Consider the following 12,243-nt stretch of genomic DNA (forward strand, 5'->3'; position numbering starts at 1 on the left):
AGTTTTGAGATAGCATGCTATACACTACTCACAATAAAACCACCTTTAGAGGCCATTTTTCCCCGCAAGCGGGGGTTGGCCTTTTTCGGGGACCGTGGTTGTTGTTGTTTTTTGGTCCCCTTTTTTGAAGCAATGTTTTACGGCCGTATGCCCTTCCTGCCGCCAACCCTTTTTGTCGCCTTTTTACGACAAACAGGGAATTACCAGTGAACTGGTACTCAATTTGCCGACCTCGGAAGGATGACAGGCTGAGTCAACCCCCCTGGTGTTAATTCAGCGATCGACCGGGATTCGAACCCAGGATCCTAGGATCCTAAGCTGGCACCCTAGCCGCTAGCCCAACACCAGGCTTAACACCAGGGACTTAACACCAGGGACTTAACACCAGGGACTTAACACCAGGGACTTAACACCAGGGACTTAACACCAGGGACTTAACACCAGGGACTTAACACCAGGCTCAACACAAGGCTCAACACCAGGCTCAACACCAGGCTCAACACCAGGCTTAACACCAGGCTTAACACCAACACCAGGCACCAGGCCTAACACCCAACACCAGGCACTCACAATAAGTTAAGGATATTGTGGGAGTGAGTTTATTTTTGTATAGGGGTGTATGTTTCACTTCACTGATTTTTGGGATAGGCAGCATTGTATGAGGGTTGTTAGGGTTAGAAATACACAAAATCAACCACACCGAAGAACCTGCCAATATCCCTAACTTATTGTGAGTAGTGTATATCGTTTTTGTCCTTATTACTCAATGGTGAAGAATCACTTGTTAAAAATTCTCGTATTCAAATTTGGATCTTCACCAAAATTTTATTGATTTGTCCTCATCATACACCCAACCTGCCCACCAAGTTTCATCCAAATTGATTGAAAAAGCAATACTGTGTACTTCACAGAGGCATTACTCCTTCAAGAAAAAGCAACAGGAAAACAATGCAATGATGCAAGAAGAATAGCCCAGGCCCCATTAACAGAAACCAAACACCACCATGGAAACAGAGAGAAACCAACAGAGAAACGAAAAGGAATGCGACAAATACAACAATTCACAAGGAAACTGAAGCCCAAAGCTAAGGAAGAGAATTCTAAAAATCAAAAACAAATTTAAAAAATCGAAGACAAAGACCTAGAGATGATGGGTGCTGAAAACAAACTCAAAATAGAAATGATAACAAATGGTTTTTTTTCAAATATGATAAACTAAACAGTGGGAGGGAAAAAAAACACATGCTTGAAAATAACCCGAAAAGATTACCATGAAATAGGGAAACAAAAACAAAATGTATTAAGTCCTGCTGAAAAATATAAAGTAAAAGTATCCTCAAGATGATGTGGCGGCTTAAGTGATTACATGACATAATGAAATCGCCGTTTTTTGGGGGGCAGGGCCAATCGAGCGTAAAAGGACACCAAAAAAAACATTAAAATCTTCCTTCCAAGATATTTATTCAAGAAAAGAACAACGATTAAGTGTTAAGTGAAGCCATATCAATTCATTAAACCAAGCATCATTTTCTGTGTCTGCAGACATTTAAAACAAATGACCGACTCCCCAAACCCTCCCATGAACTCAATAATACATTCAAGTGAGAAAAACTTCACCCAAAATGAATCATCAACCCAGGGAGATTTTCACACTGCAGACTCATAAATGACCAACCAAAAGGGACAAAAAAAAATGCAAAAAAAAAACATTTATCAATCAAATCACTTTACAAGCACACAAGTTGCAACTACAATTTATACTTGTACTTGACGAAACGGTAATTTCTTTCCAAAAACAAAGCTATTATTTTATGCCAATTTCTCATGTACCTTCCTGAGATCACCTCAGGGGCAGCGTAGTTTGGGGATCCACAGCTTGTTCGCAAGAATTCTCCATCACTCATCATGTTAGAGAGACCTTGGAAAAGAAGTTACGGATTAAAAAAAAGAAAAAGAAAAAGTCAACAGGGATAAAAAGCATTTCAATACTAGAACGGCACTCAGTCGAGAGCATACCTCCACCTGGTTGGCTATATCACTCAATAGTAAAGAATCACTTAAAAATTCTACTTGCTGGATCCTGATCTTCACCAAGTTTGAATTGATTCTTCCTTGTCACACACACAACCTGTCCAACAGGTTTCGTCCAAATCCATCCATAACTTTTTGAGATATCCTGCTATGTATCGTTTTTGGCCCTATCTCCCAATGGTGAAGAATCACTGAAAAAAATTCTAGTAGCCGGATCCGAATCCGAATCTTCACCAAAATCTAATCATTTCGTCCTTGTCACATGCACTACATCTCTGCCAAATTTCGTCTGAATCCGTTCACAACTTTCTGAGATATTTTGTTCACAAACAAACAGACAAACAGACAGACAGGACTGAAAACATAACCTCCATCCACCTTTGGTGGTGGAGGTAATAAACACTCAAATATGTCAGTGAAAAACTAAAACTTGAACATTACGCTGACCAACCAGCTCATGCCCTTGCACAGAAATGGAGACGCAGACCAATTATAATACCCTCGACCCTCCGAGAATGGGCAAGGCCAACGACCAGAATTGAATAAGCAACTACGACTAATAATGCACTGCCGATAAAACGGAAAATAGTGCATTTTTATTGGGCCATCCACTGAAATTCACTAAATGTAGAACAGCCACACAACAAGAGGAATTGATTTGACATGAGAAGTTAAAAGAGAGAATGTGAAAAATTCTGCCTTTATTGCATAATGTGTATGTACTGCATATAGTCTGAATTATATCACCTTTGCATGCATGCACAAGATTGCAAGTCACATTAAAGTTCCCTGCCAGAAAATCACCGATTGTAAACAAATTTAATTTTCCAATCTGTGACAAACAGTCTACAAATGGACTACATACCCGGTGGCGTAATGGTGAGAGAGTCCGCTCTGAATGTGTGAGGTCAGTGGTTCAAACCCTAGCCGAGTCATCCCAAAGATTTATTAGCTCACCTGGAACGAAGTTCCGGGGAGCTTATGCGATGGCGCGTCATCCGTCCGTCAGTCAGTCAGTCAGTCAGTCCGTAAACACTTGCAACTTCTTCTCCCAAACCGCTGATGGGATTGTGACCACCTTGGCACAAATGACATTTGTTATGTTGTGACTAAAGTTTGTTCACGGCATTAAAAACATCGGGGTCAAAGTGGGTCCAGGTTTGACCCCCCCCCCCCCCCCCCAAATATGTATTTGCTTTCTTCTCTGAAACTACACACACACACACAATTTCAATGAAACATCACCACAAACTTCACCACCCATGCTGTACGAAAGTTTGTTCACGGCATTTAAAAAATCTGTCCCTTTCGGGGTGTTCTGGGGGATGGGGGTTGCCCCCCAAAATAGGTATTTGCTTTCTTCTCAGAAACTACACATACAATTCCAATGAACCTTGACCACAACATTCAGTCCATCACCCATGATGTACCAACGTTTGTTCCCGGCATTTGAAAAGTCGGGGTCGGTCTAAGGCGGTCTTTAATGGGGGTGAGGGGTTGCCCCCCAAAATAGGTATTAGTTTTTTCTCAGACACTACACACAATTACTATGAAACTTGACAACCTTCACCACCCATGATGTAACAAATTTTGTTCACAGCATTTAAAAAAAATAAAAAAATTATTGGGGTCTGAGGTAGTCTATGTGAGGGCAGGGGGAAAGGGGTTGCCCCTCCAAAATAGTTTTTTGTTTGTTTAAGTCTTACGATTACGTTAGTATGATTGTACATGCTGCCCTGTCTTCTAGCAAACATTGAAATTAGTTTAAAAAAGCCATGATTATGGTTTAAATTAGCTTTAGTCAGTGTAGTATACTGCTATATTCGACCAGGTGAACGCCCAATAGTATTGCCCCTATGTTTTTATATGGTACGTACTGCTTCCTTGCTCGATGCTCAGCATTTAAGTGGATAGGGCATGGACAAACAACCATTAGACGGTAATAATAGCACACTTTAGCACAGGCTTTGATGGGATGAATGGTCTCCTGCGTCAACGTTCCTTGTAAAGGATCTCGTGTTATAATACTGTACATTAATAGCTGAAAGGATGATCTTTGGTATCATACAGTGCTTTGAGAAAAGTACAATTAAGACTGGGCTGAATGGAACAAAAAGGAAGTGTTGGAGGTAAATTTAGCTGCCGTGAGCAGAGCAGCAAGCTTATCAATTATGCCGACGAAATGTGATGGCGATACATGAAGCACTGAAAGGGCAGATAGGAAATGGCGACAGACACCATCCTTCTATTTATATAGTGAATGTTCTCATCATCAGAAGGCATTCAATATTCACGGCCAGTGATGTATCAACAACCAAAATAATAATTTTAAAAACGACCGTAAAAGTCAACATACCAAAATCTGCAATCTTTGCATTCATGTCGCTGTCCAGAAGTACATTCTCTGGTTTGAGGTCTCGGTGTACAACCATGTGCCGGTGACAGTAGTCCACGCCAGAGATTATTTGCTGGAACAACCTCCGTGCTTCCGCTTCAACCAACTTTCAATGGGAAATGGAATAAATGGCACTTGTTGATGATCGATTTAAAATTTCAAAGCAGCATATTTTGGAGTCGAAACATGAAATAAAATAAAAATTCCAGATAAAACTGCATTTAAAAAACTCCAGATAAATCTCCAGTTAAAAATATTGCTATATATAAAAGTACTGTATAAGGATTAGCCCAATGAATAAAATAGAAACTTTTCTTTTCAAAAATTATTCATTGATGGTTCGTTCAATAAATGAAATACAAACATCCAAAATAAGAAGGGACTCTTCTGCAGCAGTAGCAAAGCCATTGGATCTAGGGTCTTAACACAACAAACAGATGCAGTTGTAAAGGCATGCAAGATTACTTATGAACTCCTGACATCTGAAACTACCTCCATGTTAAAAACCACAACAGGAATCGCTGCAAAAAAACTCAGTAATTGCCCATTGGACACCAGCAGGGAAAAGCACAACCCAAAGCAAACATCCAGAACCGGCATAAGGGAAAAATGGGATGTACCTTGCCATGCTTACAAATGTAGTCAAACAGCTCGCCTCCTGCAACATACTCCATGACCATGAAAATGTCTGTTGGGGTGGAAATCACCTGGTATCTGACGAGTACAGGTAAAGGACATGGTATCAAAGACAAAAGCAAATGGACCTTGAGTGAAGTTGATGGCACGCCATTGCAAATCCCCACGCTTCCCACTGAAAGCAAAGTTGAAAGATGGCAAAACGTTCCATGAGAAATGACCTAATATCAAATTGAGTTTTAAAAAATTATCTGAATTATTGATCTTGCCCGCAGGTCCCCACCCCTGGGGCATGAGCCAGGGGTCAAATACAAAGAATTGTTACATATTTCATGCCTCCCCAATGCTGATTGTATATATATACAAAGTTTAATTTTTAAAAAGTTTGAAAATATGCCCATAATTGCATTTTTGGTGGTAATTGACCTTTTGACCCTGCCCAGGGGGTGGGGCCAAATTTTATTCTGCTCTCACACCTTCTTGCCATGTGGTAATTATAACGACCAAGTTCGGTGAATTTCTGCACAACCGTTTAGACGGAGATAGCGTGACCAACAGACACAGACCGACAGCCATTACAACATCCCCCAATTTTAAAAAAAGTTTGGGGATAATGAGACAGAAATGAGAAGTGTTCAACAACATAGTGCTGGGAAAATGACAGAGTAAACTGGAAAGCAAGCAGATAAGGGAGGCACGGGAGCGGAGCAAAGAGTAATGACTTACAGCTTGATGACATGTGGATGTCGGAAGAGCTTGAGGTTGCAGATCTCCCGACGAACCTTCTCAACAACAGCCAGATTGCGTAACCGCTGACGATTCAAGATCTTTACGGCCACCTGATGTCCTGTTAATATGTGCTGTCCCACTGCCAAAACAACGAGCAATAATTGAATTCCAGCATCTTTCAAGCCTTATGGAAGTGAATGCTTGCGTGTATCACATACATATTCTCCACCAGTCGGCCCCTCTGTTCTGATGTCTCTGTCCGTCTGGACAGGGCTTCAATATTAAATTGCCGCCATTTTGTTCGCTCTGTGTCAGTTGTCAAGGCTTTACAGGCCTCTGGTGTAGATTAATCAACCCCCCCCCCCCCCATTTTTTTGCACAGTTCCTTCTCTCACCCTACTAATCAGCGCTTTTGTTTTTGTTGTATTCACTTCCAATCCTCTGGCCTCCATACTGTATACTTACCCATTATCTCTTCCACACTGTCAGCTATCAGCACCAGGTCATCAGCATCCAGGAGCTCCCAAGGTAAGTATACTCTAAGTTCCTGTGATATGGCTTAAGAAACCGTGATGAACACGATTGGGCCCAAGACTGACCCCCTGGTGAACACCCACTTTCACTACAAAGTCCTCACTCTGCACTTCATTTACCCTCACAGAAGTTTTTGATCATCGCCAGGACATGACTACATCGCCTACATCGCCATGACTACCCTGACTAACCAATCCTCTACACGTAACTTTCTCATTGACCATTGCACCACTTCCTGAGGCACCGTGTCGAACGCCTTCTCCAAATCTCTTATCTTCACCATCTCTCATCTTCCCCCATCCAAAACTTTGATCTTTTCTACCCCCGCTAATTCACCCCAGAGTCCTTGCAGTGTTCATATGTTTTATACCTCTCCCACCTCCCCCCCAAGTCCTCCCGAAGTCCCTGCTCTCAAATGTTGTGTTTGTGTCCTTCCCCCTCTCTCCCCATCTTGTCTGCCGCTCCCCTTGTTTTTTGTGTTTTGTGTGTCGGTTTGACTTTTTGTGTGATTAATGTTAGCTCTTTCACGAGCCTCGATGTTGTATACCAAAAAAAAAAAAAAAAAAAAAAAAAAATCCACAAATATAAAGTAAATTATTACCACTCAATCTTATCAATTTATCCATGACTCTCAATCAATTTATCCATGACTCTCAATCATCAATTTATCCATGACTTTGCTCCTGAAATTCCGAGTAGTGTTCGTGTTTTATGCCATGTATATATATATATATATATAAAAAACACTTTCAGGTCCAGCAGCTTCAAACCCCTATAATTACCCCTGACTAAGACATCACCCCTCCCTTAATAAGTATTCACGATTACACTCTTCAACCAGTCATCTGGGACAGACGTCCCCCATATATTAAATCGCAATTTATATGCAATTTTGTAAAGCAATTTTGTGATTAAATTTACTCGAATATCGCCAGATGCCTCCGGCATCTCTGCAACACTACCAGGGAGGCCCGCCGCTTTACCATTCTTCATTGTGTCGATAGCTTCCTTCACCAAAGCCCTCTCCTTTCCACAGATCTCCTGACGTCCCTGTTCTCTACTGTGTACTTGTGTACTTGTGTGCTTCCCTCTCTCTCCCCATCTCGTCTCCCGCTCCCTTTATCATATGTTGTATGTGTCAGTTTTTTTTTTTTGTGATTAATGTTAGCTCTTACACGAGCCTCCATCTTGTATACAAAAAAACAACAACAACAACAAAAACTCCCATTCGTTCTTTATCTCAGGTGGTGGACCCTGCACCCGCTCTACTGCCTCCAAACTATCCCTATTCCAAGGGAACTCCTCATTTAACAAAATATGAAACAAATAGTACATGGGGCTTAAATTCATCGCAGATCAAGACAAACTATGTCAATAATTCCAAGCAGATAACTTTTATTTATGTGTAAACATTACAAGGTGGCTTTGTGCAATTTCATGAAACAAACAACTTGCTTTAAATGAGCATCTGATACGACAGATTTAAGAAAAAAATCAATTCGGTTTGAGTAAATACTACTACTAGAAATACTACTACTACTACCACTACCTTTTCTTCTTTTTAAGGGCCACTCATTACTCGCACCTCCTTATGGGGTCAGCCAGGGTAAGCTTTTGGCCCAAATCTTTCACGAATTGGGAGGACAGACCAACTGAAGGTGATTTTGGCAGTAATCTGCAATTTGGCCAGGGTGCCGGTGATACCTCGGCTACTCTTCACAAAAAACACTCTCTGCTGTTCCTTTTGTCCTGTTGCGTCCTGATCCATTCAGTGTACTCGTACTAGCTCTTCCACAAGCTTCCACTATGTACACAGATAATAGGGGCAATGCCCCTGGGCTCATCTGGGAGAACCAGGAAACCACTGGTAGGCGAGGATGACCCACAAAATATGTAATGGAGAAGAAAGTAAATACCTATTTTTGGGGGCAAACCCGTGATTTGTTTTAGATGCCACGAACAAACTTTAATCCATCACGGGCGATGAAGGTTGTGGTTAAGTTTCATCGACATGGGTCTTATAAAATGGGTCGTGATGTCCATATCGATTATTGAATAGAGTAAACTTACAAAATGCGTCGTGATGTCCATATCGATTATTGAATAGAGTAAACTTATAAAATGGGTCGTGATGTCCATATCGATTATTGAATAGAGTAAACTTATAAAATGGGTCGTGATGTCCATATCGATTATTGAATAGAGTAAACTTATAAAATGCGTCGTGATGTCCATATCGATTATTGAATAGAGTAAACTTATAAAATGGGTCGTGATGTCCATATCGATTATTGAATAGAGTAAACTTATAAAATGCGTCGTGATGTCCATATCGATTATTGAATAGAGTAAACTTATAAAATGGGTCGTGATGTCCATATCGATTATTGAATAGAGTAAACTTATAAAATGCGTCGTGATGTCCATATCGATTATTGAATAGAGTAAACTTATAAAATGGGTCGTGATGTCCACATCGATTATTGAATAGAGTAAACTTATAAAATGCGTCGTGATGTCCATATCGATTATTGAATAGAGTAAACTTATAAAATGCGTCGTGATGTCCATATCGATTATTGAATAGAGTAAACTTATAAAATGCGTCGTGATGTCCATATCGATTATTGAATAGAGTAAACTTATAAAATGCGTCGTGATGTCCATATCGATTATTGAATAGAGTAAACTTATAAAATGGGTCGTGATGTCCATATCGATTATTGAATAGAGTAAACTTATAAAATGGGTCGTGATGTCCACAACGATTATTGAATAGAGTAAACTTATAAAATGGGTCGTGATGTCCGTATCGATTATTGAATAGAGTAAACTTATAAAATGGGTCGTGATGTCCATATCGATTATTGAATAGAGTAAACTTATAAAATGCGTCGTGATGTCCATATCGATTATTGAATAGAGTAAACTTATAAAATGCGTCGTAATGTCCATATCGATTATTGAATAGAGTAAACTTATAAAATGCGTCGTGATGTCCATATCGATTATTGAATAGAGTAAACTTATAAAATGGGTCGTGATGTCCATATCGATTATTGAATAGAGTAAACTTATAAAATGCGTTGTGATGTCCATATCGATTATTGAATAGAGTAAACTTATAAAATGGGTCGTGATGTCCATATCGATTATTGAATAGAGTAAACTTATAAAATGGGTCGTGATGTCCATATCGATTATTGAATAGAGTAAACTTATAAAATGCGTCGTGATGTCCATATCGATTATTGAATAGAGTAAACTTATAAAATGGGTCGTGATGTCCATATCGATTATTGAATAGAGTAAACTTATAAAATGGGTCGTGATGTGAGTATGTCAGTCCGTCCAGTCGTCTGTTTGTCTGTCTGTCCATTAACTTTTTTGCTATTTTTGCTACTCCTCCATTATTACCTGGCTGATTATTCTGAAACTTGACACATGCATATAAGACAGTATCTCACACAATCGCTCCAGCTTTGATTTTGGATAATGGGGGCTCCCAAGGGGGGGGGGGGGGGTGGGGAGGGGATGGGGAAAGGGTGGGAGGTTAACCCCCAAACTTTGGATCCATGCTTGTCTGTTATTTACCAACTTTGAACCCGAAACAGCCCTTCTACTCGATGGCCGCACATTCGCTCAGGCTTAAATTACCTGATTTCGGATCATGGGGGGGTCGCATGGGGGTTACCCCCTGAAACCTAGATCCCTACCCGTCTCATATTTACCAACTGATATTGCTCTGAAACCCGATCAAGTTGTTGTACTTGATGGTCCACAGGATCGCTCAATTTAGATTTTTCATTTTCGTATTTATTGCAGGTCAAACCGCCCTCTCTCGCCCTCTCTTACCCTCTCTCTCCTTCCTTCTTTCTCCTTCCCTCTCTCTCTCTCTCCTTCCCTCTCTCTCTCTCTCCTTCCCTCTCTCCCCCCCCCCCCCCCCCCCCCACCCCCGTTGCCTCACCTATGTTACATCTGCAGAAACAAATCAATAAAGCGTCATTATTTAAACCTAATCAGCAATGTTGTCAGCAAGGCCGACATGTCATGATGAGGACACCAGTGTCCTCGACACCAACATCTTGCCTTGGACAACGTGAGAATCGATACCTCTGCATACATTCAAGCAACGCCAAAGGCTTTCCATTAAAACAGCGGACGACAGGCCGAACTTCCGTGCGGAACACACGCATAAACATGCAAAACCGCAAATGGCAACTCACCTTTCACTTTTCCGAAGGTTCCAACTCCAAGAGTGTCTCCCAAAACGTAGTGTCCGATCTTGATTTTCCCCTCCTGAGGAGACTGCTTCTGTCGCTCGGCCATGGCCGGCGTGATGAAAAAGAAAAATACCGCCAAGTTCCGTAACACTTGTGTGATGAAATGAAAACCCACGGATTACAATACCTTATAGATTCTTACTAAAGGCAGATCTACTAAGATCTATATACATTATACAAGTATAGCATTGTATTATTTTTTTTTGTTTGTTTTTTAAAAATTAAAATCCAGTTGGACGATTGACCCTGTCTTTGATAAATGCATCAGTTATTTTGTATATATAATGTAGCTGCGTGAAAAGTGCTGGTTCCGTATGTTATTTGTTTTTCCTCTCATTAAGTCACCAACGTATGCTCGTGTCGTGCCGTCGACAGGAAGTGACGTCATACGTGCACCAGGATGAGGTCCGCTTCTGAAAGGATGATTTTTTTTTAATGTAAAAGAAATCTAATCAAAGGCTTTTCACTCAGCACGAAAAAAAAAAAAAATTTTTATTCAATGGAGGACCTTGTTCTACCTTGAAATCTACCATTTAAGCAATGTTTACTAATTACAACCTAATAAACATCGGCTTAATACTTCGACTATAAACGAACTAGGTGTGTGCCAATGTGCGTGCGTGTATGTGCGATGTTTTTTTGTGGAGTTATTCTAGTATTTTCTGATGTGGAGTGTGACACATCAAAATGATCGACATCATCTTCTGAGTTGATTACGCTTATTAACTACAAATAATTCAGCAGGATTCCCATGTTTCAAACGCGCGCCATGTTAAGGTGTATTAATCAGCTTAATAGGTCCTTCCACTGCATGGCCTTCTAATCACATTTAAATACCAAAAGCAATGAAATAATGCATATCTATATAATATCTATATAATAATACCGTAAGGACTCGACTTTGTTATCCCTTTTACGCCGCACCCAGTGACCCGATGCCCACGGCACTAATGGATTTACGATCTACGAACCGCGCTCTTTGTTTATTACATACACACAACATACTCGAAAAATCTGAATTCGCCGACGTTGGGACCCAAAAGCATCCGATTAACTGCCGATACGACGCCATCTTACGACGCCATCGTATTGGCGTCTGCTGGGTGAAGGCGAAGCGAGCCGTCCGCTGATTGGACAGTCGAGTGGGGTGATCATGGGTGGTGTGAACCAAATGGTCTTTTTATTCCCTTGAACATTTTAAATTAGGATATATAAGGAAACGTCTTTATCGTCATTTTAATAAAGTTAAATGGAGTGACGTTGCGATACTCGGGGTGCGTTGCATAAATCCTCGTAACTCAGAGAGGTGTAGCAGGTGGCGAGACGTAAGGAAGCTTAAAGATAACGAGCTGAAAACAGACGAACGATATGTCAATCTCTTTCTACACCGAACGGAAATAAAAGTATGAGAGCGGGCAGGCATGGCCTGAGCACTTCAAGCAGAGAGGACTGATTGGACTTAACTTAAAGAGAAAAAATTGGAGCGTAACGGAAGAAGAAGATCCCATGAGCGCTGCCGTGCCGTCACTTATCGAGGTGTGTTGAGGTCTGAAGAGATTAGGTGGTTTCTAGGAGCGATTTGCACCTTTTTACTGCTTGAGGTGAGGTGAGTTCGGTTCGTGTTTTGTGATTCGT

At 40.8% G+C, this 12,243-nt stretch overlaps 1 protein-coding gene across 1 annotated transcript in view; it reads right to left on the bottom strand.

Moving 5' to 3' along the window:
• The window catches only part of PRKAA2 (protein kinase AMP-activated catalytic subunit alpha 2), a 41,187-nt gene extending 29,296 nt beyond the window's left edge, over positions 1–11,891 (bottom strand). Inside the window, exons 1-5 of the mRNA XM_068112803.2 lie at positions 10,552–11,891; positions 5,789–5,930; positions 5,047–5,140; positions 4,388–4,532; positions 1,831–1,918 (exon numbers count right to left, since the gene is read on the bottom strand). Of these exons, the coding sequence (XP_067968904.1) occupies positions 1,831–1,918; positions 4,388–4,532; positions 5,047–5,140; positions 5,789–5,930; positions 10,552–10,654 (572 nt within the window). The 5' untranslated portion in view covers positions 10,655–11,891. The remainder of the gene's footprint in view (positions 1–1,830; positions 1,919–4,387; positions 4,533–5,046; positions 5,141–5,788; positions 5,931–10,551) is intronic.
• Positions 11,892–12,243: the final 352 nt, after the last annotated feature.

The sequence above is a fragment of the Myxine glutinosa genome, chromosome 4 (assembly GCF_964187855.1).
Source record: "Myxine glutinosa chromosome 4, kmMyxGlut1.1, whole genome shotgun sequence".
Lineage (NCBI taxonomy): Eukaryota > Metazoa > Chordata > Myxini > Myxiniformes > Myxinidae > Myxine > Myxine glutinosa.